This window comes from Ranitomeya variabilis, chromosome 6 (assembly GCF_051348905.1).
Source record: "Ranitomeya variabilis isolate aRanVar5 chromosome 6, aRanVar5.hap1, whole genome shotgun sequence".
Taxonomy (NCBI): Eukaryota; Metazoa; Chordata; class Amphibia; order Anura; family Dendrobatidae; genus Ranitomeya; species Ranitomeya variabilis.
In genome coordinates, this window is record NC_135237.1 from 353,470,492 (window position 1) to 353,497,580 (window position 27,089).

Here is a 27,089-nt window from a genome sequence, read left to right on the forward strand (position 1 = left end):
AAAAAAAAACTACTAAAAATTTGGATAAAAAGTCATGAAAAATAATTTAAATGGATACTTTTCTTTACAAGCATTAAAACGTGCTGAAATATTAGCGTGTGTCAAGGAGACTTTAAAGGGATAGCTCAATGGCCCTGTCATAATCTAAGTACAGTATATATCTTTATTTTTAATAGGTTGAACTAGCATCTCTTCTAAAACCCATATCAGAAAAGATTCTTGAAGTGCAGACATTCCGAGAGAAGAACCGAGGAAGTCAAATGTTCAACCACCTTTCAGCAATAAGTGAAAGTATTCCAGCACTCGGCTGGATCGCAGTGGTAAGTTATATTCATTTTAGCCACATCTTATACAAGGAATTGTAAACTTCCTCTGGGTAAAAGTCTTTTGTAATTTGGACGCTATGGAGTAAATCCATCAAGTCTGGTGTTTCCTACTCCAGTCTTGAAGAAAAACCCGTTGGAGTAGAATGCCCCAAATTCATTAGGAGGAGCATCTTTTGGGGCTGTCATGTGCTTGAATCAGAATTCTACTCTATCTAAACACTGGAATAGATTTCTGCCATAATATATACCACGTTTTCATGTAAATTTGATTCCATTTGTCTGATTGACCACGACCCTTCTGAAAAGTCTAACCAACTCTCTAGAAAACAGAGGGGACTGATGCAAAAATGCAGCTCAGTGTTTTGCAAAAAGTTGTGACTTTGACACTCTTTTGATGAATTACCCGCTATATCTTCATCTAGAGAAAAAACTAGCAAACAAAATAAAACATTAAGCATTGAGAACAGGCATAATAGAACCTGTGAAACATACCATATACAGTCATAGCCGAACGTGTTGGCACCCTTGAAATTGTTTCAGACAATTAAGTATTTTTCACAGAAAATGATAGAAATTACACGTTTTGTTATACAAAACATGTTATACACATGTTTTTTTCCTTTGTGTGTACTGGAACAACACAAAAAAAACATAGAAAAAAGGGACATAATTTCAAACAAAATGGGCTGGACAAAATTGTTGGCACCTTTCCAGAATTGTGGGTATACAATTTTGTTTCAAGCATGTGATGCTCATTCAAACTTACCTGTGGCATGCAACAGGTGTGGGCAATATGAAAATCACACTTGAAAGCAGATAAAAAGGAGAGAAGTTGACGCAATATTTCCATTGTGTGTCTGTGTGCTCCACATAGAGAACCGGAAGATTAGAAGAGAACTGTCTGAGGACATGAGAACCAAAATTGTTGAAAATATAAAAAATCTTAAGGTTACAAATCCATCTCCAGAGATCTTGATGTTCCTTTGTCCACAGTTTGCAACATAATCAAAAAGTTTATAACCCATGGCACTGTAGCTAATCTCTCTGGACGTGGATAGCAGACAAAAATTGATGAAAGGTTGCAACACCGGATATGGTGTATAAGACGGTGGATAAGCAGCCTCAATCAAGTTCTAAAGAAATTCAAGCTATCCTGCAGGTTCAGGGTGCATCAGTGTCAGCGCAAACTGTCCGTCAACATTTGAATGAAAAGAAAGGCTATGGCAGGAGATTCATGAGGACCCCACTGCTGACACAGAGACATAAAAAAGATAGACTGCAGTTTTCCAATGCACACAAAGAAAAGAAATATGAGTATAATAAAACGTGTAGTTGCAATAATTTTCTGGGAGAAATACTTCATTTTCAGGAACAATTTCAAGGGTGCCAACACTTTTAGCCATGACTGTATACAGATATTTACATGCTCATGATGTTGTATGTATAATTTTATTGATTTTATATCTCAGAATTAGATAACTTTAATTTTTTATTTATGTTTAGACACCGGCACCGGGTCCCTTTGTGAAGGAGATGGCTGACGCTGCTGCATTTTACACAAATAGGGTACTTAAGGATTATAAAAATAGGTAAATTATTCACCTCTATCATTTTTATTGTTTGTAATATCTAATTAAATTGAAAGGAAAAGTTCTGATTTGCTATTATATAGTTTTCTTCTTTTGGATTCACGAAATCTAAAATATTATTTGAAAGCAATAAAGATCTTAAACGCCCCTGTGTAGGTCCAGTTTTGTTCACACGTGTATATTAAAGTTAAGACCATTGCCTAGTATATATTCAGGGTGAATAAAATAAAGAAAAAAAACGTTGTTTTGAAAATTCATAGCAGTCCCACAAAAGACTTAACCCTTTCATGACATATGATATATATTTACATCATATGTTTTATCCCTGAATTTGATGCAGGCTCTGGGGCTGAACCCGAATCTTTCCACACACGTTAGCTGATTTAATTAGCTGTCATGGGCGTTTAATAGCCGCGGGTGAATTAAAACTCCACCTGAGGCTGTTAACCAGTTAAATACCCCCGTCAATCACTAACAGCGGGATTTAACACTCGCCAACCGGAAGCACGTCCCAAATCTCGCCCATAGGCGCACCTGTCATGTGATCGCGGGGCGCCGATGACGTACTGCTATGTGTAGCAAAGGTGATCAGATTATCGCAGCTTCATGTTTCCTAAGGGGAATATTAACTACTGTAAAAAGTGAGAAAAAACTTTTTAAAGATATGAAAAAACCACAAAAGTTCAAATCACCCCCCTTTTGCCTCATTGGAAATACAAAAAAAACCCGCATATTTGGTATTGCTTAAATAAAAAATAAACTACACGTTTGGTGTCTGCATACTTGTATTAACCTGAGGAATCATAATGCCAGGTCAGTTTTACCATGCAGTGAACATGTTAAATTAAAAAAAACAAACAATTGTGGAATTGCACTTTTTTGCAATTTCACCGCACTTGGATTTTTGTTCTCACTGTCCAGTACAGTATATGGTAAAATCAATGGTGCCATTCAAAAGTGCAACTCATCCTGCAAAGAAAACAACCCTCATATGGCTACTTTGATGGAAAAATAAAAAAGTTATGGCTCTTGGAAGACGGATAGGAAAAAACAAAAATGAAAAAATTGAAAATTATTATAGTGTGAACTGGTTAAAAAACAAAACTTTCACTTGAGCATTTAGAATTTCGATGCAAAAAAAAAGTCAGCCCAATAAATAAGAAATATTCTGAAATTCTGCCTTCAACACTGGAGACAAGTGGGCCGGTCCTTGTTTTAGCTGTGGCTTACAGAGAAGCTTGTGGTTTATATCAGTATACTCCGCAAGTCCCGATTAGTGTAGAGTGAATGATGCCACCTGTTTCCAGAGGAGATCCATGACCCATGTATTGTAGCTTCAGCTGTTACACAAGTAGCCAAACAAAATACTTACATTGTAAATTTGACCATTATCATCTGTTTTGTGAGCACCATGGCACCAACTGCTGTTCAGTTAGTGCAATGCAAACAAGCCTGTCACCCGAAATAACTGTACAAACCAAGCAAGGAGCTGAGTGTACCCTTGGTTTGGCCAAGCAGTTCAGTGCACCTCTTACTTTTTTTCTATCCTATTTTTCTCCTATGGCTCCGGTAAAGCCAGAAATGTCAGAGCTTCAACTAAAGCACAGATAGATGCAAAACAAGTAGGTAGAAAGGTGCAATGAACTATCTGGCCAAACCAACAGCGCACAAAGCACTTGTGCTTCCATTGAACAGTCATGTTGTGCTGTCAGGCTTCCTTTAAATCGAATCTGTCGCCAACACAGACCCCAGTATTTTATGGCATCTAGCTGATGTATGAAATGCTTAATAAAAGTTACAAAAAGTCTAGAGACTATCCCAACCAACCAAAATCTTCCGTCTTTCATAGGGTATTTCTAGCTGATAATGTTATAGCATAAAATCTTAGGATATGCTGTAAAATTATGATCTGTGATAGTCAGATCTTTAATATTTCCAATTGAAGACTAACGGATAAAAGTCTCCTGTGGCTTTTCTGCTGCCTAGCAAAGCTTTCAGCCATCTGCACATCCCTGCATAGTGGATGGCAAGAGCATTGCTAAGAATCAGTGGGAAGTACTGGCAGTCGGATCGCTATCATTCAAAAATTGATGGCAGGTCCTAAGGGGTAACATCTTTCCTTGTGGAGAGTGACACAATTGACAGGTTCTCATCCAGCCAAATCAGACTTTTCGCTTTGCAATTATGAGGAGCAAACACCCAAAATATGTGTCTTCAAATAGAATGCCTGGTTTGGTTTTCATTCTCAGTCATGTGACAAGGCTAAATTAAAGGTCAATATTGACTTTTAGTATTGCTACTTCCAGTAGGTGGCACTAGCGTTCAAATCCTCTTCCTCTCTGAAGCAGTCTGTGAGAGCAGTGGGTGTGGACCCAGTGCGTCTCTGGCCATACTTTCTCAGGAGGGGCTTGTCTAATTGACTACCTGGTCTTCACTCAAGCTTCTGATGGTTAGGATAAGCTTGGACTGTTAGGTTAGTCACCAGGTGCCACTCCAGGGCAGTACCCGGACCTGCAGCAGCTGACAAACGGATCAAGGCAGGAATACGAAGTACAGAGTGCAAAGGCAGAGACGTAGTCAGGAAGTCCGAAGTCGGGGCAGGCAGCACAGGTTCAGAAACTTCAGAATACAAAGCAAGTGTCAGGAGTAGAGAGGTAAGAGTGGACAGGTAGACAAGCCGGGTCGGTAACAGGATTGTCAATACAAACATGCACTAGACAGATTACTAGAAACAGACTGTGGCTAGGAACCTATGTTCAGGCAAGGTGTGAAGGGAGTAGCTGCCTAAAATATTCCCTGTTGCCAGGGGATAGGTCAGGGAAGCTAAATTCTGCAGGACACAGCAAGGTTAAATTCCTGCGAAGTCTAGCTGCACCTCCCTACAGCCAGGTGAATACTTTCCAGCAACAGGGGAATGCAGCAGTGCTGGGAGTGCTGCAGGAGGCACTTCAGCATGATGGTCTGACACTGGATGGATTAGAGCAGTTAATCCAGTGAGTAGGATAGTGCTGAGAAGGCGTGAAAGTTACAGGCGTGACACAGTAATTTGCATATGACATTTTGTAGTCATTTACTATGAGAAAAAAAAATCTTGTGGCAGTAATAGCGCAGTCTATCTGCCTGACATATTATTTTTAAACACAATAACCAGATAAAGTAGAAAAAGTAATAAACAAATGTATAAATATACGTAAAACACAGCCATCGTTACAGTTTACACGAGGGTTGTCAGTCACCAAGGTTTCCCACTCTCCAGAATGGCAGATCTTTCTAATTATACAGTAAAACCCACATTCCTTGATAAATTCACAACAGATTTGCTAAAACAAAATTTGCGTTGTAGTGGGAAATGCTTGTCAACATTAAATAGGCTAACATTTTGTAAGTGGATTGTTATGCCGAAAGTTAACTGTAATAAGGATTTACTCTCTGTATATAATTGGAGCCTTGACATTACGCCAACGGGGTCACTATCCCAGTGAAAGCACTTTGAGATGGCAACCACAGTAGCATGTTAGTTGTATCTAGGCGACATTAGTATGGAAACATTGTGATGGCGATACATCACGACTAGACTGGTAGCGTTAATAGCTAAGCCTTGGAAGAAATAATACGTTAGGCTCAAGCATGGGTCATTTCAGTACAATCTAAAATTATCTGCCACATAAAATGCTTTCAATTCAGATCATTTGTTATGGAGGCCACACACTTTGGAAAACATGAAAATTTAATTTTTTTTTCTGTTATTTCCTGGCAAAAAAAAATGTTGTTTTTTTTACCCAGAAGTAAATAATTTGTTTTCTTTAAATACAGAGTGGGAATTGAATTGTGTGTCTGGGTTCTAAAGGCATTTAAATAAAAAAAAAAAAGAAAACATTACTGCCTACAGAAACAGCACCACACTTGTCTATAGGTTCTCTCTGGCATGACCACACACAACCTGTAGACAATTGTGGGGATGTACTGTATATAGAAGAAAGCAGCCATTGTTGTGTAATCCTGTATAACTCTTTTAAACATACAGTTGTGTGAAAAAGTGTTTGCTCACTTCCTGATTTCCTATTCTTTGGCATGTTTGTTACACTTAAATGTTTCAGATCATCAAACAAATTTAAATATTAGACAAAGATAACACAAGAAAACACAAAAGGTAGTTTTTAAATGAAGGTCTTTATTAAGGAAAAAATAAATCTAAACCTACAGGGCACTTTGTAAAAAGTGATTGCCCCTAAATCTAATAACTGGTTAGGCCACCATTAGCAGAAACAACTGCAATCAAGCATCTGCGATAACTGGCAACGAGTCTTTTACAATGCTCTGAAGCAATTTGGGCCCACTCATCTTTGCAGAATTATTGTAATTCAGCCAGATTGGAGGGTTTCCAAGCATGAACCGTCTTTTTAAGGTCATGCCACAATATCTCAATCTAATTAAGGTCAGTATTTTGACTAGGCCACACTGCTGCATACCCAAGTGTGCTTCAGCTTCAGGTCACGAAAAGATGGCCTGACATTCTCCTTCAGGATTTTTTGGTACACGCATAATTCATGGTTCCATTTACCACAGCAAGTCTTACAGGCCCTGAAGCAGCAAAACAGCCCCAGACCATCAAACTACACCCACCATATTTTACTGTTGGAATGATGTTCCTTTTCTGAAATGCTGTGTTTGTTCTATGCCAGATGTTATTGAACATACACCTCCCAAAAAGTTCAACTTTTGTCTCATAAGTCCACAGAGTACTCTCCCAAAAGTCTTGAAGATCATCAAGATGTTTTCTGGCAAAACTGAGATGAGCATTTATGTTCTTATTGCTCAGCAGTGATGAACTCATCTTGGAACTCATATTGTAACTCTGCCATGCAGGCCATTTTTGTCTAGTCTCTTTCTTATGGTGGAGTCATGAACACTGACCTTAACTGAGGCAAGTGAAGCCTGCAGTTCTTTAGATGTTGTTGTGCGGTCTTTTGTGACCCCTTGGATGAGTTGTCACTGCATTCTTGGTGTAATTTTGGTCAGCCAGCCACCCCTAGGAAGGTTCACCACTCATCCAGGTTTTCACCATTTGTGGATTACTGGATTTCCAAAGCTTTATAAATGGCTTTATAACCTTTTCCAGACTGATAGAAACTTGGCAGCACATTTTCTCCAAAATGACTTGATAATCTTGGGATTTCATTGTACCCTGAAAAGATTCAAGACACTCTATGAGAGAAGTGTAGCAAAGCAACCCCAAAACATAACCGAGACTCCTCCATGTTTCACAGTAGGTACAATGTTATTTTCTATGTATTCTTCACGAACATTGAGCTGATATGACTTGCCAAAAAGCTCAATTTTTGTCTCACCTGTCCAAGGACGTTCTTCTTGAAGATTTGTGTCTTGTCAATATGCATTTTGCCAAAATCCAGTGTTGCTTTTTTAATAATTTGCTTTCAACAGTGGTTTCCTCCTTGGTCATTACCATTAAGTCCACTTTGACCAATAGAACGATGGATGGTGTGATCTGACACTGATGTACCTCTTAGATGTTCAACTCTAATCTCTTTGGAAATTGTTCTGGGCTCTTTGGCTAACAGTCATATTATTCGTCTCTTTAATTTGTCATCAATTTTCGTTTTGTGGCCAGATCCAAGGAGGTTAGCTACAGTCCCATAGACCTTACACATCCAAATAATACATGCAACTGTAGTAACAGGAACATAAAACTGGACATAGTCTTATAACCTTTAGCTTTAACATATTTGTGCATAATTTTTATTTCTACTCTCCTTAGAGAATGCTGTCTTTAGCTTCCTTTGGTCCATGTTCAGTGTGGTACATACCATGATACCAAACAGAACAGTGACTACTTTTCATCATTTAAATAGGCAGACTGACTTATTACAAGTTTGTAGACACTCGTGATGCTAATTACAGGGCACACCTTAGTTTAATATGTCCCTATGGTCAAAATATTTAAAAACTTTTCTTGGGGTACTATCATTTTGTCCAGGCCATTTCCATTAGTTTTTCTTTTACATTTTTTCTATTTAACCACAATTCAAAGGCAGTGTCTGATTTTCAGTAGTTGACCATTTAAATTCAAATTAAAATTGAAATTTCCTTTTGTCAGCTTCAAGTTATTTCCTTGTCAATTTTTTACTTTACCAGAAGAATCAACAATTTTGTCCCCTTGTGTATTATTTGACTTGTATTTTTAAATCTGCAAGGCCATGTATCCAGTTGGAAAGACATATATGTTGATGACAGATTCCATATAAAATGGAACAAAGGGTTGTAGCATGTGCTAAGCTATTTCTCATAGTGATCCTTAATGCCATGTTGGTGATATATGATGTCGATTTATAGTCAATGAATATAAACATTTGTCTTTTATTGTACCATAGTGATGTGCGTCATGTTGACTGGGTAAAGTCCTACCTGAGTATTTGGACTGATCTTCAAGCATACATTAAGGAGTATCATACTACAGGAACTTCATGGAATAGTGTAAGTAGTTACCAAACATTTCCTATTCTTATATCTGTTTTAGCAGGTTGGCATGATATATTTTAAGCAATAGTTTATATACATGGCATGTAGTTATTGCTTCTCTTTACATCAGATTGGGATATCAGTAGTTTACAGAATACTGATATACAGAGAACAGTGTTGTCATGTTTGCATTGGGGTAGGTAGGCTATGTAGTATTTGATAGGGTAAGGGTAAGGCTATATTCCACTGCAAAGTCTGTTTGCTGGGAAGTCTCTGTCAGATATATCAAAGGTATTGCTCACTATTTGTCTGATGTAAGCCAGATTGTTCTTTTGGCCTCCATTGGTCTGGTTTATGTCAGTATATCTTTTTTTTTCAACTATATGGAATATCTATCTTGTTAGGGAGAAACCACTCCAACTTAGAAGTTTCTGGGATTCAGTTTACAGACATTGAGAATAGAAGAAATATACAGGTAAAAGACTTCCAACAATCTCCAGGGATTTCTCAGAGTGTCCGTATATTTTATACTTTTCATAAATGTTGGCATGTTGTATACTAATGTGCGTGTCTTTCTTAGATAATAGCAAATAACATAATTCATGACTGTATAATAAGTAAAAGACACTCCCTGTGTCCACCCAGCTAAGTCACGCCTCTCTATAGTTCTTTGTTTCAGTGTTCTCAATTGAGCTACCACACACACTTGGAGATTTGGCAGGCCTGAAGACAACAGCCTTATCCTTTCTATTAAGTCGGCTATACACAGTAGACAGCTGTCAGCTGAGTCGCCCCTAGGAGTGTTCGCTTGGCCAAGTGCTCCTGCATTCTTTATGAGGAAACTGCAGACTGACATGCCGGCCGGTAGCTTATCTCCATGATAACAATCTGATCCACAACTTAAATCGGATATGCGCAATTGACATTTTCCCCGATTGTCCAAACCCCCGATGTCGATGGGATCAGCTGACATTACTTTAATTTGTATGGGCACCTTGACAGTCTGCTTTACTATTATGTAACAGAATATATTGTTACTGTAGGTTGCCGTATAGTGGGATACAGTATATTACAGGCATCCAACGAAAGTATACATTGGGAAATCCTTTCGATATATCAAGTATCTCCAGCCTCCACTGCAAATGCATTCAACCCCATGCTAAAATCAACTGGAAAGACATAAACGTTAGTGTATGCTTCAGAAAAATGGTAACATTACTGTAAAACTATACAAATTCTTTCTACAACATGTGACTGGGGTTTGCTACACTGTGGAAGGTAGGTAAGCGACTCGTGTATTGTAGGCAGGCTTCGACTGGCCCATAGGACAACAGGAGAATCCTCTGGTGGGCCACCAGCCACTTATATGAGCAGTACATGGTACTATATACTTGAATCAATATGTACAGACAAAGGCAGCATCTTGTTCATTAACAATCTACCCAGTTAATTATTATTTAAATTTGAGAATGAGGATAATGTCACATTTACATGTAGCTGAAATGGGTGGGCCTGGAGTTGGTTACAGGTGGGCCCTTGGCACCTCAGTCCGACGCTGATTGTAGGAGATTCGTTTGGTAATTTAAGGTCCAATAGGGTAGATAGATTACATTCTCTCTTTTGGGGAAGATTATTTTGTGTAAATTAAGGGAATGTAGTTAATCTAATCTCTAGTAGGATGTTGGGAGAAGAGCAGGTTAACTCTAACAAACAGCACTTGCAGATTTTATTTTTTACATTGCACAGGTTAAAATCTGAAAATGTGATCGTGTGGGAGTTTTTTTTACAACATGTGAATGGGATTTGTTTCGTAAAATGTGAAATTGTTGAGGGGGCATGAAACAACATGTCTTTTAATGCAGGCCCCATAGGTCACTATTATAAAATCCTTTTGTAATACATCCAGTTGAATATAAACATTGAAAGGAACAAGAATTGATGATTATCGGAAACCAACGTTTAGAAATGAAAACTATGGTGTCTGTTTGCATCTGTTTTGTTTTGAACATTCATAGAATCTGTGTATGTCCAATCCCAAAAAAAACCTATCGACAGGATATAAGTAACCAGTTTTTGCTCTTATTTTACTTCTGCAGCTCTGTTTTTTTGGTATTTTTTTATCCACCATACTGTTTCAGAGATATAGGCCTTTTTAGTTAGTTATAGTTTGATGGTCTTCACCAAGGAGGCATTGCTCACAGCTAATAATAGGTTAATAATATAGAGCAGTCTAAAGACACGCCCACAGAGACTCCTGTGAGCCACGCCCTCTTGGTAAAAAGCATAAAAATTGACACTAAATAAAAAGGTCCATTTTCCTGGAACCTTATAACATATATAAAAAATAAATAAATACTCATGGAAGCTACAGGAATAAAATAAGAGAAAAAAGAGGTGACAGGCCCTCTTTATATAAGGAACCTGTTAATCGATGACCATCCATTATGATCTGTGTCTCACAAACAGAAGTTTCCAGATCTGTTCCTATCTGTTTTTTGGATGGAAAAAAATGTGTGTTACATGTTTTCTTGTCCTACCAAAAAATGTCTAGCAGACCAAATACCGTAGATGCAAACAGAAGAAATTTTTGGAAATAAAAACCCTACTCAAATGTGTGGGTCCTATAACGCAACATTTTATTTCTTTTGTCCTGCTCTTCAGAAAAACAGATACAAATGGACACATGAATGCAGGCTATCACACTCTGATCCACCACAATTGAAAATTGGAAAATTTGCAGAACACAAAATCATCATGTACCCTGATCTGTAAAAGTTAAAACAATGTGTCAACCGTATTGAGAGCCTTTGCTTATGTTCGTTATTCCACGGTGCACGTTATTCAGCCACTTACTTAAGACTCCGCTTAAAAACAAGCCAAGGTCTTACACTTATAGTGGGGGTTTTCATTATTGTCTACCTTTTCCTATGTCTAGTATTAATCCGGTATCACAATATTAAAAATGACAATGTTTGTATGCCATGACAATCTGTATAACACTCATGAAATACCGTCTTGGATTGTTTATACATGTCAGACAGTGAAATAAAGAGATAGAATTCTTCCTTGGTTAGTTGACCATTGCTGACCTCCTTAAGGCACCAACAGCTGTACAGTGCAACTGTTCCTTTTATTTTATTAGCACCTGCCAAAAAAGTAAAAGACTTCCTTTAGTGATGTTATTGAATTGTGGTTTGCTTCACTACTGAGTGAGGAGAGGAAGGAACCCAACAGCTGTGCCACATCCAAACAAGAAAGGCTTAGAAAAACTCCAGCGCTGGTCATTTTGGCTATCGTCACACTTGCAGAAGACAACTGAACAACTGGTGGTTCTTAATAGCATTAAACACGTGTCGGCCAAAAGGAATGTGTTAAGGAAATTATAGTCTGCAGCATGCCTTTGTGGTAGCAGCATAAAGGGGTTTTGTGAATGTATTAATGGAACAAAAAGCTATACAAAATCAAGGGCTTAACTGGTATAGGCACGTGTGCCATGTGATACCTTACACGCTCCATGAAGTTAAGGACCACTGATAGCACGGCACTTGCTGTTGTGAAGGGAGGAGCTTTCATTAGAATTTTTTTTTTTTAAAGTTCGTATCTAGGCTTCTATGGTCAGCCTGTTGTATATGCCCCTCTTATTGTATATGCCCCTTTCTGCCAACAGAACAGCTCTGACCCATTGAGCCATGGACTTCTCAAGACCTGTGAATGATGAGCTGTGGTATCTGGCACAAAATTGCAGATTCTTTAAGCTTTGTAAGTTGCAAGATGGGACTTCCATGAATTCAGCTTCCATGGATTATAATGCAAGGTGGGGCCTCCACAGAAGTCTAAGTGGATACCGTAACCTCCTTTTTGTGCTCCTCAAACCATTTCTAAAAATGTATCTAAATTGTAACAGGGCACATTATTTGTCTCCATGAGGCCTTTACCTTTAGGGAATACCATTGCCATAAAGTGGTGTACTGGGTCAGCAACAATGTTTAGGTAGGTAGTACATGTTGAAGTAACATTCACATGAATGCCCAACGAATCACACTGCCTCTAATTGCTCTCGTGAAATCTTCATATGATAGACATAGATACTGGAAAACCTATTTCCTGGAGAGTGTTCTTCACTTGGGTGGATGTTGAGAAAAGGTTTTTCTTCACCATGGAAAGGATTCTGCGATCATCTACCACTCTTTTCTTCTCTGAATGTCCAGGCTTTCTTGAGTTTCCAGGCTTCCCAAAATGTACCAAACTGTTGATTTGGCCATTCCTAACATTTCTGCTATCTCTCTGATAGATTTTTTTCGTTTTTTCAGCCTAATGATGGTCTGTTTCTCTTCCATTGAGAGCTCCTTTGACCGCATGTTGTGATTCACAGCAACAGCTTTCAAATGCAAATGCCGTATGTGGAATAAGCTCCAGAGCTTTTACCTGCTTATTTGATGCCAGATTAATGAAGGGATAGCCCATGCAGCCCATTAAAGAACTTTTGAGATAATTGTCCAATTACCTTTGGTCCCTTTAAAAAGACCATATTATTAGCTGTAATAATTAAAGAGCTGTAATTATTAAAGAGCTGTAATTCCCAAACCCTCACTCAAATTAGGATGTGAATACCCTCAAATTTAAGTTGAGAGTCTGCACTTTAAGCCCATATTGATTATATAGCTTATAGCCTGAATATGTTTTGGTAAACAGCTAAAATGCTAAAACTTGCGTCACTGTCCAAATATTTATTGGCCTAACTGTAAATCTCATCTTGTTAGCCAATGGGCATGTCTTCAAGAAGACTCCCTTAGGCCTCTTTCTCACTTCCGTCTTTGTAGTCCCGTCAAGATACGTCGTTTTTTGAGAAAACAGGATCCTGCAAAAAAATTTGCATTTTCTCATAGACTTGTATTAGCGACGTATCACGACGCATGGCCACACGTTTCTTCCGTCGTGCACTGCGGAATTTGTCGGCCCGTCTTTTCCAAAAAGCGTTCCATGAAGCATTTTTTGTCTGCAGTGGAAAAATGTTCCCCGACACCTCCTGCAGCATACGTCGTTCCACAGATTGGGAGCCTATGGACATTGGATCCTGCGCACACTGTGAAACGCAGGAATCCAGTGACAGATGCAGTTTTTACATCTGTGCATGCCTGGAAGCATATTCCGACCTGGGGAAAAGTCTCTCTCTCTCTCTCTCTCTCTCTCTCTCTCTCGCTCGTCCCTGGAATACAAAATCCAATTTCTGCACTGGAAACATTCGGACGACGTATCCGTCAAAATACTGCACATGTTGCGTCTGTCTCCTCAACGCATTACGACTGGACACTGCCGACGGAAGTGTGAAACAAGCCTTACCTTAGCAAGTTGAGGATGACATCAGATTCAGGACAAACAGCAGTATTTACACCAGAAATCAATAACAATTAATAAATTACATATTTATGTCAAGTGACGTTCCCTTTAAGTGCCTCTAAAGTAGTTTGGTATGAAGCATAGTTCTATTTTTGTTTCAGTCTGTTGATGTCTGTTTGTGCCAGATCTAATAGTAAAATAAGTCTCGAGCCAAGTCAAATGACACATGTACTGGGGATCATCTGACGGCAAGTATTTTAAAGTCATGACTGATGCCATCTATAATAGTGATGATGCCAAGCAAACTACTGCTGTGTCTGATCTCACATGTGCCAGTAGGTGCTGAGTAAGTCTGATACAAATTATTCTAGCTCTGGCCAAAAAGCTGGTGCCAGGTAATTGGGAAATCAAAAGATAATTTTATTTTCACAGACACTGAAGCATCTTTTGTTTACGAAAATATATGCAAAATGTAAAAATTCTATAATGGGAAAAATATGCAGAGGGAAACACTGAAGGACAATAGCGCAATATAGGATTTTATCTGGTGTCAGATGGGAGATGTGAGTGCAGGGATGTGCTCACCTGGTGGAACTGTGTTTCCACAACACTGTACAAACTCAGATACAAACGGCTTCAGATCCATGGAGAGATGTCCAATAAATAGATGAGTGAAAATATGGAAAATATAGGCTGGACAGACATCTGTCTGAGATGGTTTAGTGAATCCTGCATTGAGCAGCTGAATAGGAAAGGGTTCTTTACAGTTAGAGCAGTCAGAATGTGGAATGCCCTACCGCAAGAGATGGTAATGGCAGACACTGAAATATAAACAAGAGAAACAATGTAACAGTATAACTATAACAACTAAACAAATAATGAGGTAGGATTTGTTACCCACAACATTACCACATACTGTATATAAGAAAGAGACAAACAATATTTAGGTGGATTCGGCGATGAGTCAGAGACCTAGGGGAAAGTTGAGGTCCAATAATCCTAATTTTTAAGGTACTGTATATTATTGTGTATAAGCCGAGTTTTTCAGCACATTTTTTGTGGTGAAAATGCCCCCTCGGCTTATACACGAGTCATTGTCCCAGTTTATGGCAGGGGAGTGACGGAGCAGCGGGTCACAGGAGGCAGGAGCTGGTGGCTCCAGCTGTAGCCTGTGCCCGCTGTTAAAGATAAATTAATATTCACTGCACTGGCAACGAATATTAATTTCTCTTATAGCACTCGCACAGTTACAGCCGCAGCTGCCGGGCTCTAACTGGTGCCCGCTCATTAAGGTAATGAATATTCACCTCTCTCTACTCCCATAGGCTAGAGAGAGGTGAATAACAATGAGCGGGAACACATGATAGCTCAGCAGGAAGAGCTGCTGGAAGACAGAACGAGATGCTGCGAGGGCGCTTAGGGAAGTTAAGTAGGATGTTTGTTTGGTTTTTTTAAATGTTTTTCTCATGGGCGGCCATACATACAAGGATGGGGATAAAGAACCATGCAGACAAGGATGGGAATATGGAGCCATGCATGAAGGATGGGAATAAGGAGTCATGCATACAAGGATGGGGATGAGGAACCAAACATACAAGGATGGGGATAAGGAGCCATCCATACAAGGCCCATCCCCATGATAAGAAGCCATACATACAAGGATGGGGATAAGGAGCCATGCATACAAGGATGGGAATAAGGAGCCATACAGACAAGGATGGGAATAAGGAGCCATGCATACAAGGATGGGAAAAGGGAGCCATGCATACAAGGATGGGAATAAGGAGCCATTCATACAAGGATAGGGATAAGGAGCCATGCATACCAGGAAGGGGATAAGGAGCCATGCATACAAGGTTGGGAAAAGGGAGCCATGCATACAAGGATGGAAATAAGGGGCCATTCATACAAGGATGGGGATAAGGAGCCATGCACGCAAGGATGGGAATAAGGAGCCATGCATACAAGGAGAGAAGAAAGGAGCCATGCAGACAAGGATGGGAATAAGGAACCATGCATACAAGGATGGGGATAAGGAGCCATGCATACAAGGATGGGAATAACGAGCCATGCATTCAAGGATGGGAATAAGGAGCCATGCATACAAGGATGGGGATAAGGAACCATGCATACAAGGTTTGGAATAAGGAACCATGCATACAAGGTTTGGAATAAGGAGCCATGCATACAAGGATGGGGATAAGGAGCCATGCATACAAGGATGGGGATAAGGAGCCATGCATACAAGGATGGGATAAGGAGCCATGCAGACAAGGATGGGGATAAGGAGCCATGCATACAAGGATGGGGATAAGGAGCCATGCAGACAAGGATGGGAATAAGGAGCCATGCATGCAAGGATGGGTATAAGGAGCCATGCATACAAGGATGGGGATAAGAAACCATGCATACAAGAATGGGAATAAGGAGCCATGCATACAAGGATGGGGTAAGGAACCATTCATACAAGGTTTGGAATAAGGAACCATGCATATGGAGCGGCCCCCAGACGCAGGGCAGCGGGGTACTCGGTACCGGGTCTATCTCTCGGTGCTGGGGATGTCACGGTGGCTTGACTCAGTCCGTGGCCCTGCTAAGGGGCGCCCAATTAAAGATGTAGGTGCAGATGTAGGTCGCAGTAAATGACGAGGACACAAGGTTGCAGTCTCTTTACTTCTTTACTGAAGGCTTCAGCATCCGCAGTCCAGAGCACTGCTAACAGGGCTGGCTGAGACCGGCCGGTCCGAAGGCACATCCAGAGTTCCCTTTGCAGGTGGAAATCAGTTGCCTACCTACTAGCGCCTGGGTGTTGTAGTACTTCCCTGCTGAGCACCACGGGATAGTCCTCACAACTGTCGTGTATGTTTCTGTTTTTTCTCTCCGTCCCCCAGATGATATGGATAGGACGCACCCGTATGACGGGGTAGGCCTGGAGTTATTTTATAGGGATCCTAGAGACTCCCCTCTCCCACAATTGCCTCCGTTGTCTTCATTAGGTGATTAAGGTGAGGCAGCCAACCTAAAATTAACTGCCCTGCCGTTGGTTTGAAGTAATGCGTAGAGCCCAATACTTCCTCGGCGTTCCGGCCACCGGCTACGCGCCTCAGTAGGATGTTGCCGATCTCGGGGCACGACTCCTACTGGTTCTATCGCCTTTGTGCTGTGATCTCGTTTCTCACTTCTCCACAATATACTTTGCTTCGTGTCCTTTCTTAAGATGCCGCCGCAATGAAGTGCAGGCGCGGCTCCGTAACGATCTGTCCTTGTGCTAGGCCTCTGTCAGGATCCCACCCCTGACAGGGACCCCCTGGATCTTCCCAAGCAACGCTTTCCTCTCACTAGATGTTACCTGGGCAAAACCCAGTCAGCTTCTCTCTAACTTCCTATCCAACCCACAGTTTTACCAAAGTGTGAGGAGTGGCCTAATACATAGAACCCTTTGCTCCCCCTGGTGGCCAGAGTGTGAAGTGTAATGTGTGACTGTGATACCTGGTCAGGTGAACTCCTTTAGTGCCATCAGACGTACCATCACTCCCCTTAGTGGCGGAGCGACAGTACTGCAACGACCAGGACTCTGGGGCGCTGCACATACAAGTTTGGAATAAGGAGCCATGCATACAAGGATAGGGGATAAGGAGCCATGCATACAAGGATGGGAATAAGGAGCCATGCAGACAAGGATGGGGATAAGGAGCTATGCAGATAAGGATGGGAATAAGGAGCCATGCATACAAGGATGGGATAAGGAGCCATGCAGACAAGGATAGGGGATAAGGAGCCATGCATACAAGGATAGGGGATAAGGAGCCATGCATACAAGGATGGGGATAAGGAGCCATGCAGACAAGGATAGGGGATAAGGAGCCATGCATACAAGGATAGGGGATAAGGAGCCATGCATACAAGCATGGGGATAAGGAGCCATGCAGACAAAGATGGGGATAAGGAGCCATGCAGACATGGATGGGAATAAGGAGCCATGCAGACATGGATGGGAATAAGGAGCCATGCAGAGAAGGATGGGGACGAGGAACCATGCATACCAGAATAGGGATTAGGGGAGAATGCATACCCGGCTTATACTCGAGTCAATAAGTTTTCAGTTTTACAGAGGCAAAATTAGGTGCCTTGGCTTATACTTGGGTTGACTAAGGCCTCTTTTACACATCCGTTTTTTAGAATCAGTTATGAAACAGAGAGATTTTCCTGAAAGGAAAAATGGGTTCCGGGCATGCTCGGTTTCAAAAAACACAATCCGTCACTGGATTCCGTCTTCTGATGGACAGCGATGGATCCTGCGCCCATAGGCTTCCATTATAGCCAACGACGGACGCCACAGGATCCGTCGCTGTACGACTTTTCGACATACACAAAAAACGTTAGTATGTCCGTTGTCTCCGTCCGACGGACAACGACTTTACAATGGACGGATGAAACTGAAGGCCATCCGTCACAATCCGTCGATAATACAAGTCTATTGGAAAAAAACGGATCCAGCAGCAACATTTGCTGGATCCGTTTTTTTCTAAAAACAACGGATTGTGACTGATTCTAAAAAACGGATGTGTGAAAGAGGCCTTATACAAGAGTATATATGGTATTTATGTTGGAAATTGTTAGCTAAAGCATATCTAAGCTCTAAGAACTATACAAAGAGGTTTTCTCAATGATATCGCACAACTTAGGAGGTAGAGCATTTTTTGAAAAAGCAATGGAATTTTTGACTACAAGAAAAATATGAATCAAGATTTGCCTATTGTCAAGTTCAAAGCTCTCCATCTCGATTGAAAGGAGGGCCGTCTGTGAAGTGATCATAAATTTTTATTGAAAAGTCCTGCAATCAGTGAGAAAACCCACTTCCATAAAGTCCTTACTTTACAACAATTCCAAAAGATATGCAATAAAGTTCCTTGTTGACCATAATTTCTCCAACATAAAGAACAATCGTTATTAAAATGAGCAAACCTGACAGGAGTGAAGTACTATTTGGCCGAGAGTTTAAAAAAGGATTCATGAAGTAGCATGGAAATATTGGAGGAATATGAATAATCCAATGTATTTTCCCACTGTTCTGGGGGAACGACCTGCCGACCTAGATCTTTTTTCAACCTATGTAACTATGTAAGGAATTATACACACATGAATGAGTTTTATTTTTATTTTTTACTCTAGTATTACGTTAGCTACTGTGGCACACTGTGCTTTTGTCTAGCAGTTCTACTCAACCTCTTATTCCATACACATATTTACATATTCTTTTTAATTTTTGCATAATTTTTGTTAGTAAATGAAAGCAATTTCCATATATACAGGTGCTTCTCACAAAATTAGAATATCATCAAAAAGTTAATTTATTTCAGTTCTTCAATATAAAAAGTGAAACTCATATCTTATATAAAGTCATTACAATCAGAGTGATCTAGATTTCAAGTGTTTATTTCTGTTAATGTTGATGATTATGGCTTACAGCCAGTGAAAACCCAAAAGTCATTATCTGAGTAAATTAGCATACTTTATAAAACCAGCTTGAAAAATTATTTTAGATCCGAAATGTTGGCCTACTGAAATATATGTTCAGTAAATGCACTCAATACTTGGTAGGGGCTCCTTTTTCATCAATTGCTGCATCAATGCGGCGTGGCATGGAGGCGATCAGCCTGTGGCACTGCTGAAGTGCTATGGAAGCCCAAGTTGCTTTGATAGCAGTCTAAAGCTCCTCTGCATTGTTGGGTTTGGTGTCACTCATCTTCCTCTTTACAATACCCCATAGATGGGGTTAAGGTCAGGTGAGTTTGCTGGCCAATCAATCACAGTGATACTGTTGTTTTTAAACCAAGTATTAGTACTTTTGGCAGTGCGGACAGGTGCCAAGTCCTGCTGGAGAATGAGATTTCCATCTCCAAAAAGTTTGTCAGCATAGGGAAGCATTAAGTGATCTAAAATTTCCTGGTAGACGGCTGTGCTGACTTTGGTCTTGATAAAACACAGTGGACCTACACCAGCAGATGATATGACTCCTCAAACCAGCATTGATTGTGGAAACTTCACGCTAGACCTCAAGCAGCTTGAATTGTGTGACTCTCTGTTATGGTTTCCAATGGCAAGGAAACATCAGAAGCATAGAATAAACGGACAAGCTCTCGGGTGATGGAAACTAGAGCTGACCGCGATGCTAAACCTACACACCACACTAGAAGTAGCCAGGGGGCATTCCTGCGTTGTCTCTAGATGCCGCGCGCCAGCCGGAGAACTAACTACCCCTGGTAGAAGAAAACACAGTCCTGGCTTGCCTCCAGAGAATGTCCCCACAGGAGATAGCAGCCCCCCACATATAATAACGGTGAGAGCAGATGAAAAGACACACGTAGTATGAAAGCAGATTTAGCACAGAGAGGCCCGCTAACTAAATAGCAGAAAGATACAACAGAGGACTTCGCGGTCAGCTGCAAAACCCTTCAAAACACCATCCTGAAATTACCTTAACTCATGTGACAACTCATGACACCGGAGTGGTAATTTCAGCCCAACAAGAGCTTCCAGCTGCAGAGATTCACATAAGTGCAAACTGGACAAAGCATACAAAAATAGACTTGAGGACTAAAGTGTCCAACTTAGCTGAGCAGAAAACTGGGAGCAGGAACATGCAACAGAATCACTCTGGATACATTGATGGCCAGCATTAGAATGACTGAGGAGCAAGGTTAAATAGGATACTCCCACATCCTGAAAGGAACAGGTGAACTGAGAAGGCAAAGCTTGCAGGACACCAGTACCACAAGAGACCACCGAGGGAGCCCACGAACCGAATCACAACAGTACCCCCCCCTTAAGGAGGGGGCACCGAACCCTCACAAGAACCACCAGGGCGATCTGGATGAGCCCTATGAAAGGCACGGACCAAATCAGAAGCATGAACATCAGAAGCTGTAACCCAAGAATTATCCTCTTGACCGTAGCCCTTCCATTTCACCAGATATTGAAGTCTCCGTCTGGAAACACGGGAGTCCAAGATTTTCTCCACCACGTACTCCAATTCACCCTCAACCAGCACAGGAGCAGGAGGCTCAACAGAAGGCACAAGTGGTACCTCATACCTCCGCAATAATGACCGATGGAAGACATTATGGATAGCAAAGGATGCTGGGAGGTCCAAACGAAAAGACACAGGGTTAAGAATTTCCAAAATCTTATAAGGACCGATGAACCGAGGCTTAAACTTAGGAGAAGAGACCCTCATAGGGACAAAACGGGAGGACAACCACACCAAGTCCCCAACACGAAGACGAGGACCAACACGACGATGGCGATTAGCAAAACGTTGAGTCCTCTCCTGGGACAACTCCAAATTGTCCACCACCTGCCCCCAAATACGATGCAACCTATCCACCATGGTATCCACTCCAGGACAATCCGAAGACTCCACCTGCCCAGATGAAAAACGAGGATGGAACCCTGAATTGCAAAAGAAAGGGGAGACCAAAGTGGCAGAACTGGCCCGATTATTAAGGGCAAACTCAGCCAACGGCAAAAAGGAGACCCAGTCATCCTGATCAGCAGACACGAAACACCTCAAATAAGTCTCCAAGGTCTGATTAGTACGTTCCGTCTGGCCATTTGTCTGGGGATGAAATGCAGACGAAAAAGACAAATCAATGCCCATCCTGGCACAAAACGCCCGCCAAAATCTGGACACAAACTGGGATCCCCTGTCGGAAACGATATTCTCCGGAATACCATGCAGCCGAACCACATTCTGAAAAAACAGGGGCACCAACTCAGATGAGGAAGGCAGCTTGGGCAAGGGCACCAAATGAACCATCTTAGAAAAGCGGTCACACACCACCCAAATGACGGACATCTTCTGAGAAACAGGGAGATCAGAAATAAAATCCATAGAGATGTGTGTCCAAGGCCTCTTAGGAACAGGCAAGGGCAACAACAACCCACTAGCCCGAGAACAACAAGGCTTGGCCCGAGCACAAACATCGCAAGACTGCACAAAAGTACGCACGTCCCGAGACAGGGAAGGCCACCAGAAGGACCTAGCCACCAAATCTCTGGTACCAAAAATTCCCGGATGACCTGCCAACGCAGAAGAATGAACCTCCGAGATGACTCTATTGGTCCACTCATCCGGCACAAACAATCTACCAGGCGGACAACGATCAGGCCGATCCGCCTGAAACTCTTGTAAAGCACGTCGCAGGTCTGGGAAGACAGCAGACAATATCACCCCATCCTGAAGTATACCCGTAGGTTTAGAATCACCAGGGGAATCAGGTTCAAAACTCCTAGAAAGGGCATCCGCCTTCACATTCTTAGTACCTGGCAGATACGAAACCACAAAATTAAACCGGGAGAAAAACAACGACCAGCGCGCCTGTCTAGGATTCAGACGTCTGGCCGACTCAAGATAAATCAAATTTTTGTGATCAGTCAAGACCACCACCTGATGTTTAGCACCCTCAAGCCAATGACGCCACTCCTCGAATGCCCACTTCATCGCCAAAAGCTCCCGATTACCGACGTCATAATTTCGCTCGGCGGGCGAAAATTTTCGAGAAAAGAACGCACAAGGTCTCATCACTGAACAATCTGAACTTTTCTGCGACAAAACCGCCCCCGCTCCGATCTCGGAAGCATCAACTTCCACCTGAAAAGGAAGAGAAACATCAGGCTGGCACAACACCGGAGCAGAAGAAAAACGGCGCTTAAGCTCCCGAAAGGCCTCCACAGCAGCAGGAGACCAATCTGCAACATCAGCACCCTTTTTAGTCAAATCAGTCAAAGGCCTGACAACGCTAGAAAAACCAGTTATGAATCGACGATAAAAGTTAGCAAAGCCCAAAAATTTCTGAAGGCCCTTAAGAGAAGTCGGTTGCGTCCAGTCACAAATAGCCCGAACCTTCACAGGATCCATCTCAATAGAAGAGGGGGAAAAAATGTACCCCAAAAAAGAAATCTTCTGAACCCCAAAAACACACTTTGAACCTTTAACAAACAGAGAATTGGTCCGCAAAACCTGAAAAACCCTCCTAACTTGTTGAACATGAGATTCCCAGTCATCCGAAAAAATCAAGATATCGTCCAAATACACAATCATAAATTTATCCAGATATTCACGGAAAATATTGTGCATAAAAGACTGAAAGACCGAAGGGGCATTTGACAGACCAAAAGGCATCACCAAATACTCAAAATGGCCCTCGGGCGTATTAAATGCGGTTTTCCACTCATCCCCCTGCTTAATTCGCACCAAATTATACGCACCGCGAAGATCAATCTTAGAGAACCACTTCGCCCCCTCAATGCGAGCAAATAAATCTGTCAGCAATGGCAAAGGATACTGATACTTGACTGTGATCTTATTCAAGAGTCTATAATCAATACAAGGTCTCAAAGAACCATCGCTTTTAGCTACGAAAAAGAACCCCGCTCCAAGAGGAGACGAAGAAGGACGAATATGTCCCTTTTCCAAGGACTCCCTAATATACTCTCGCATGGCAGCATGTTCAGGTACAGACAGATTGAATAGACGACCCTTAGGAAATTTACTGCCAGGGATCAAATCTATGGCGCAATCGCAATCTCTGTGAGGAGGAAGAGAATTAAGAGTAGATTCCTCAAAAACCTCACGATAATCAGACAAAAACTCAGGAATTTCAGAGGGAATAGATGAAGCAATGGAGACCAAAAATGTGTCCCCATGATTTCCCTGACATCCCCAGCTTAGTACAGACATTGTTTTCCAGTCAAGGACCGGGTTATGAGTTTGCAACCATGGCCATCCCAGCACCAACACATCATGTAGATTATACAGTACAAGGAAGCGAATCACCTCTTGATGGTCTGGAGTCATACGCATAGTCACTTGTGTCCAGTATTGTGGTTTATTACTAGCCAATGGTGTAGAATCAATACCCTTTAAAGGTATAGGAACTTCCAGAGGCTCTAGATCAAACCCACAGCGCCTGGCAAAGGACCAATCCATAAGACTCAAAGCGGCGCCAGAATCCACATACGCATCCGCAACAATAGAAGATAACGAACAAATTAGAGTTACAGACAAAATAAACTTGGACTGCAAAGTGCCAATAGCAGAGGATTTATCAACTTTCTTTGTTCGTTTAGAGCATGCTGATATAACATGAGTAGAATTTCCACAATAGAAGCACAAATGATTCTTGCGCCTATAAATCTGTCGTTCGCTTCTGGACAGAAAGCTATCACATTGCATACTCTGTGGTGCCTCTTCAGAAGACACCGCCAACTGGTGCACAGGTTTGCGTTCCCGTAAACGCCGATCAATCTGAATTGCCATTGTCATGGACTCATTCAGACCAGTAGGCGCAGGAAACCCCACCATGACGTCTTTTACAGCATCAGAGAGACCTTCTCTGAAAATTGCCGCCAGAGCGCACTCATTCCACTGAGTAAGCACAGACCATTTTCGAAATTTTTGGCAATATATTTCGGCTTCATCTTGCCCCTGAGAGAGGGCTATTAGGGCTTTCTCAGCCTGAATCTCCAAATTTGGTTCCTCATAAAGCAACCCCAAAGCCAGAAAAAACGCATCCACATTGAGCAACGCAGGATCCCCTGGTGCCAATGAAAATGCCCAATTTTGGGGGTCACCCCGCAGTAAAGAAATAACAATTTTTACTTGCTGGGCAGGATCTCCAGCAGAGTGAGATCTCAGCGAAATAAACAATTTACAATTGTATTTAAAATTTAGAAAACAAGATCGATCTCCAGAAAAAAACTCCGGTATAGGAATTTTAGGTTCAGACCGAGGAGCATGTAACAAAAAATCTTGTATATTCTGAACTTTAGAGGCAAGATTATTCAAATTGGTAGCCAGACTCTGGGGATCCATATTTCAACAGATAAAGTCTGAGCCATTCAGGGGTTAAGAGGAGAGGAAAACAGGAGACTGCAATTAGAGCTGGAGTGCAACTTCAGAGGAAGGAAAAAAAAAAAAAAAAGGTTTCACACAGTACCTTTTCTCTCCTGCTTCAGCCTATAGATTAAACATTTGGGCTGGCCATACTGTTATGGTTTCCAATGGCAAGGAAACATCAGAAGCATAGAATAAACGGACAAGCTCTCGGGTGATGGAAACTAGAGCTGACCGCGATGCTAAACCTACACACCACACTAGAAGTAGCCAGGGGGCATTCCTGCGTTGTCTCTAGATGCCGCGCGCCAGCCGGAGAACTAACTACCCCTGGTAGAAGAAAACACAGTCCTGGCTTGCCTCCAGAGAATGTCCCCACAGGAGATAGCAGCCCCCCACATATAATAACGGTGAGAGCAGATGAAAAGACACACGTAGTATGAAAGCAGATTTAGCACAGAGAGGCCCGCTAACTAAATAGCAGAAAGATACAACAGAGGACTTCGCGGTCAGCTGCAAAACCCTTCAAAACACCATCCTGAAATTACCTTAACTCATGTGACAACTCATGACACCGGAGTGGTAATTTCAGCCCAACAAGAGCTTCCAGCTGCAGAGATTCACATAAGTGCAAACTGGACAAAGCATACAAAAATAGACTTAAGGACTAAAGTGTCCAACTTAGCTGAGCAGAAAACTGGGAGCAGGAACATGCAACAGAATCACTCTGGATACATTGATGGCCAGCATTAGAATGACTGAGGAGCAAGGTTAAATAGGATACTCCCACATCCTGATAGGAACAGGTGAACTGAGAAGGCAAAGCTTGCAGGACACCAGTACCACAAGAGACCACCGGGGGAGCCCACGAACCGAATCACAACACCTCTCCACTCTTCCTCCAGACTCTGGGACCTTGATTTGCAAATGAAATTCAAAATTTACTTTCATCTGAAAACAACACCTTGGACCACTGAGCAACAGTTGAGTTCTTTTTCTCCTTGTCCCAGGTAAGACCCTTCTGGCGTTGTCTCTTTTGTCTCTTGGTCATGAGTGGCTTGACACAAGGAATGTGACACTTGTAGCCCATGTCCTGGATATGTCTGTGTATGGTTGCTCTTGAAGCAGGGACTCCAACACCATCCACTGCTTGTGAATCTACCCAAAATTTTTGAATGGCCTTTTCTTAACAATCCTTTCAAGGCTGCGGTTATCCCAGTTGCTTGTGCACCTTTTTCTGCGACACTTTTTCCTTCAACTCAACTTTCTATTAATTAGAAACAGCACTCTGTGAATAGCCAGCTTCTTTAGCAATGACCTTTTGTGGCTTACCCTCCTTGTAGAGTGTGTCAGTGACTGCCTTCTGGACATCTGTCAAGTCAGCAGTCAGCAGTCTTCCCCATGATTGTGGAGCCTACTGAAACAGGCTAAGGGACCTTTTTAAACAGTTAGGAAGTCTTTGCACGTGTTTTCTGTTAATTATTCTAATTTACTGAGATAATGACTTCTGGATTTTCATTGGCTGTAAGCCATAATTATCAACATTAACATAAACACTTGAAATAGATCATTCTGTTTGTAATGACTCTATATAATATGAGTTTCACTTTTTCTATTGAAGAACTGAAATTAATTAATTTTTTGATGATATTCTAATTTTGTGAGAAGCACCTGTATATTGTGTGACACAGTATGAGATATTTTATGGTCATTATGAGATGCATTATACAAACTGACATGTTAGGTCATCTGACGCCTCGTGTGTAGGGTTGGCGCCTTTATTTGAATGCTTTGTCTATTTAAACCTGTATCTCCCATTTCTGGCAATGTGGTTTGTCCTGAAGAAGAACTCTGTACTTCGAAACGCGTTGACCATTAAAAACCGCAGTTCAACATTTTTGTCTCCTGGATGTTTTCATCACACACCGAGGAATCTATTGGTGTCTTCGACAGCACAACCAAAATCCATATCTCCACTCAGCAATATAATGGGAAAAATAATATTAAAAACACTTATACGGGCATGTGATGAATGAAACTGACATCTCGAAAGTAGCATTAAAGAGCATCAACTAAAGAAAAAAATATGGTGGCGTCCACCCATGGAGGAAGTGCATGGACATCAGCTGCTTCGTTTTGTAATTTCTATACATGAGTGCTGCCAGCAGACAGGTGGCTGTAAGATTGAGCTCAATAAGACAAGCATCTACATTTACAGAAAAAGCACCTTAACAAAGGATCAGTGTTTGGGTGACTCTCCACCTGTTCTCCTCAGATGACATGTGATCGTGGTGGCTTTACCATGTGCTCTATAAAAAAAATACCGTATAAGTAGAATATAAAAGAAGCAGTAAAGTAGATTCATATAGAAAAAACAATATAAAAAGTCATTAATGATTTTACAGAAAGAAAATTACATAATATTCAACCAAGCATGTAATATCTATTAGAGCTTCTTTGCAA

The 27,089-nt window shown here is 41.4% G+C and overlaps 1 protein-coding gene across 2 annotated transcripts in view; it reads left to right on the plus strand.

Annotated features, from left to right (window-relative positions):
* Positions 1 to 27,089, plus strand: part of CAP2 (cyclase associated actin cytoskeleton regulatory protein 2) — a 189,380-nt gene that overhangs the window by 139,160 nt on the left and 23,131 nt on the right. For both annotated transcript variants that reach the window (XM_077269938.1, XM_077269939.1), the window contains exons 5-7: positions 177 to 320; positions 1,830 to 1,915; positions 8,305 to 8,407. In XM_077269938.1, the coding sequence (XP_077126053.1) occupies positions 177 to 320; positions 1,830 to 1,915; positions 8,305 to 8,407 (333 nt within the window). The remainder of the gene's footprint in view (positions 1 to 176; positions 321 to 1,829; positions 1,916 to 8,304; positions 8,408 to 27,089) is intronic.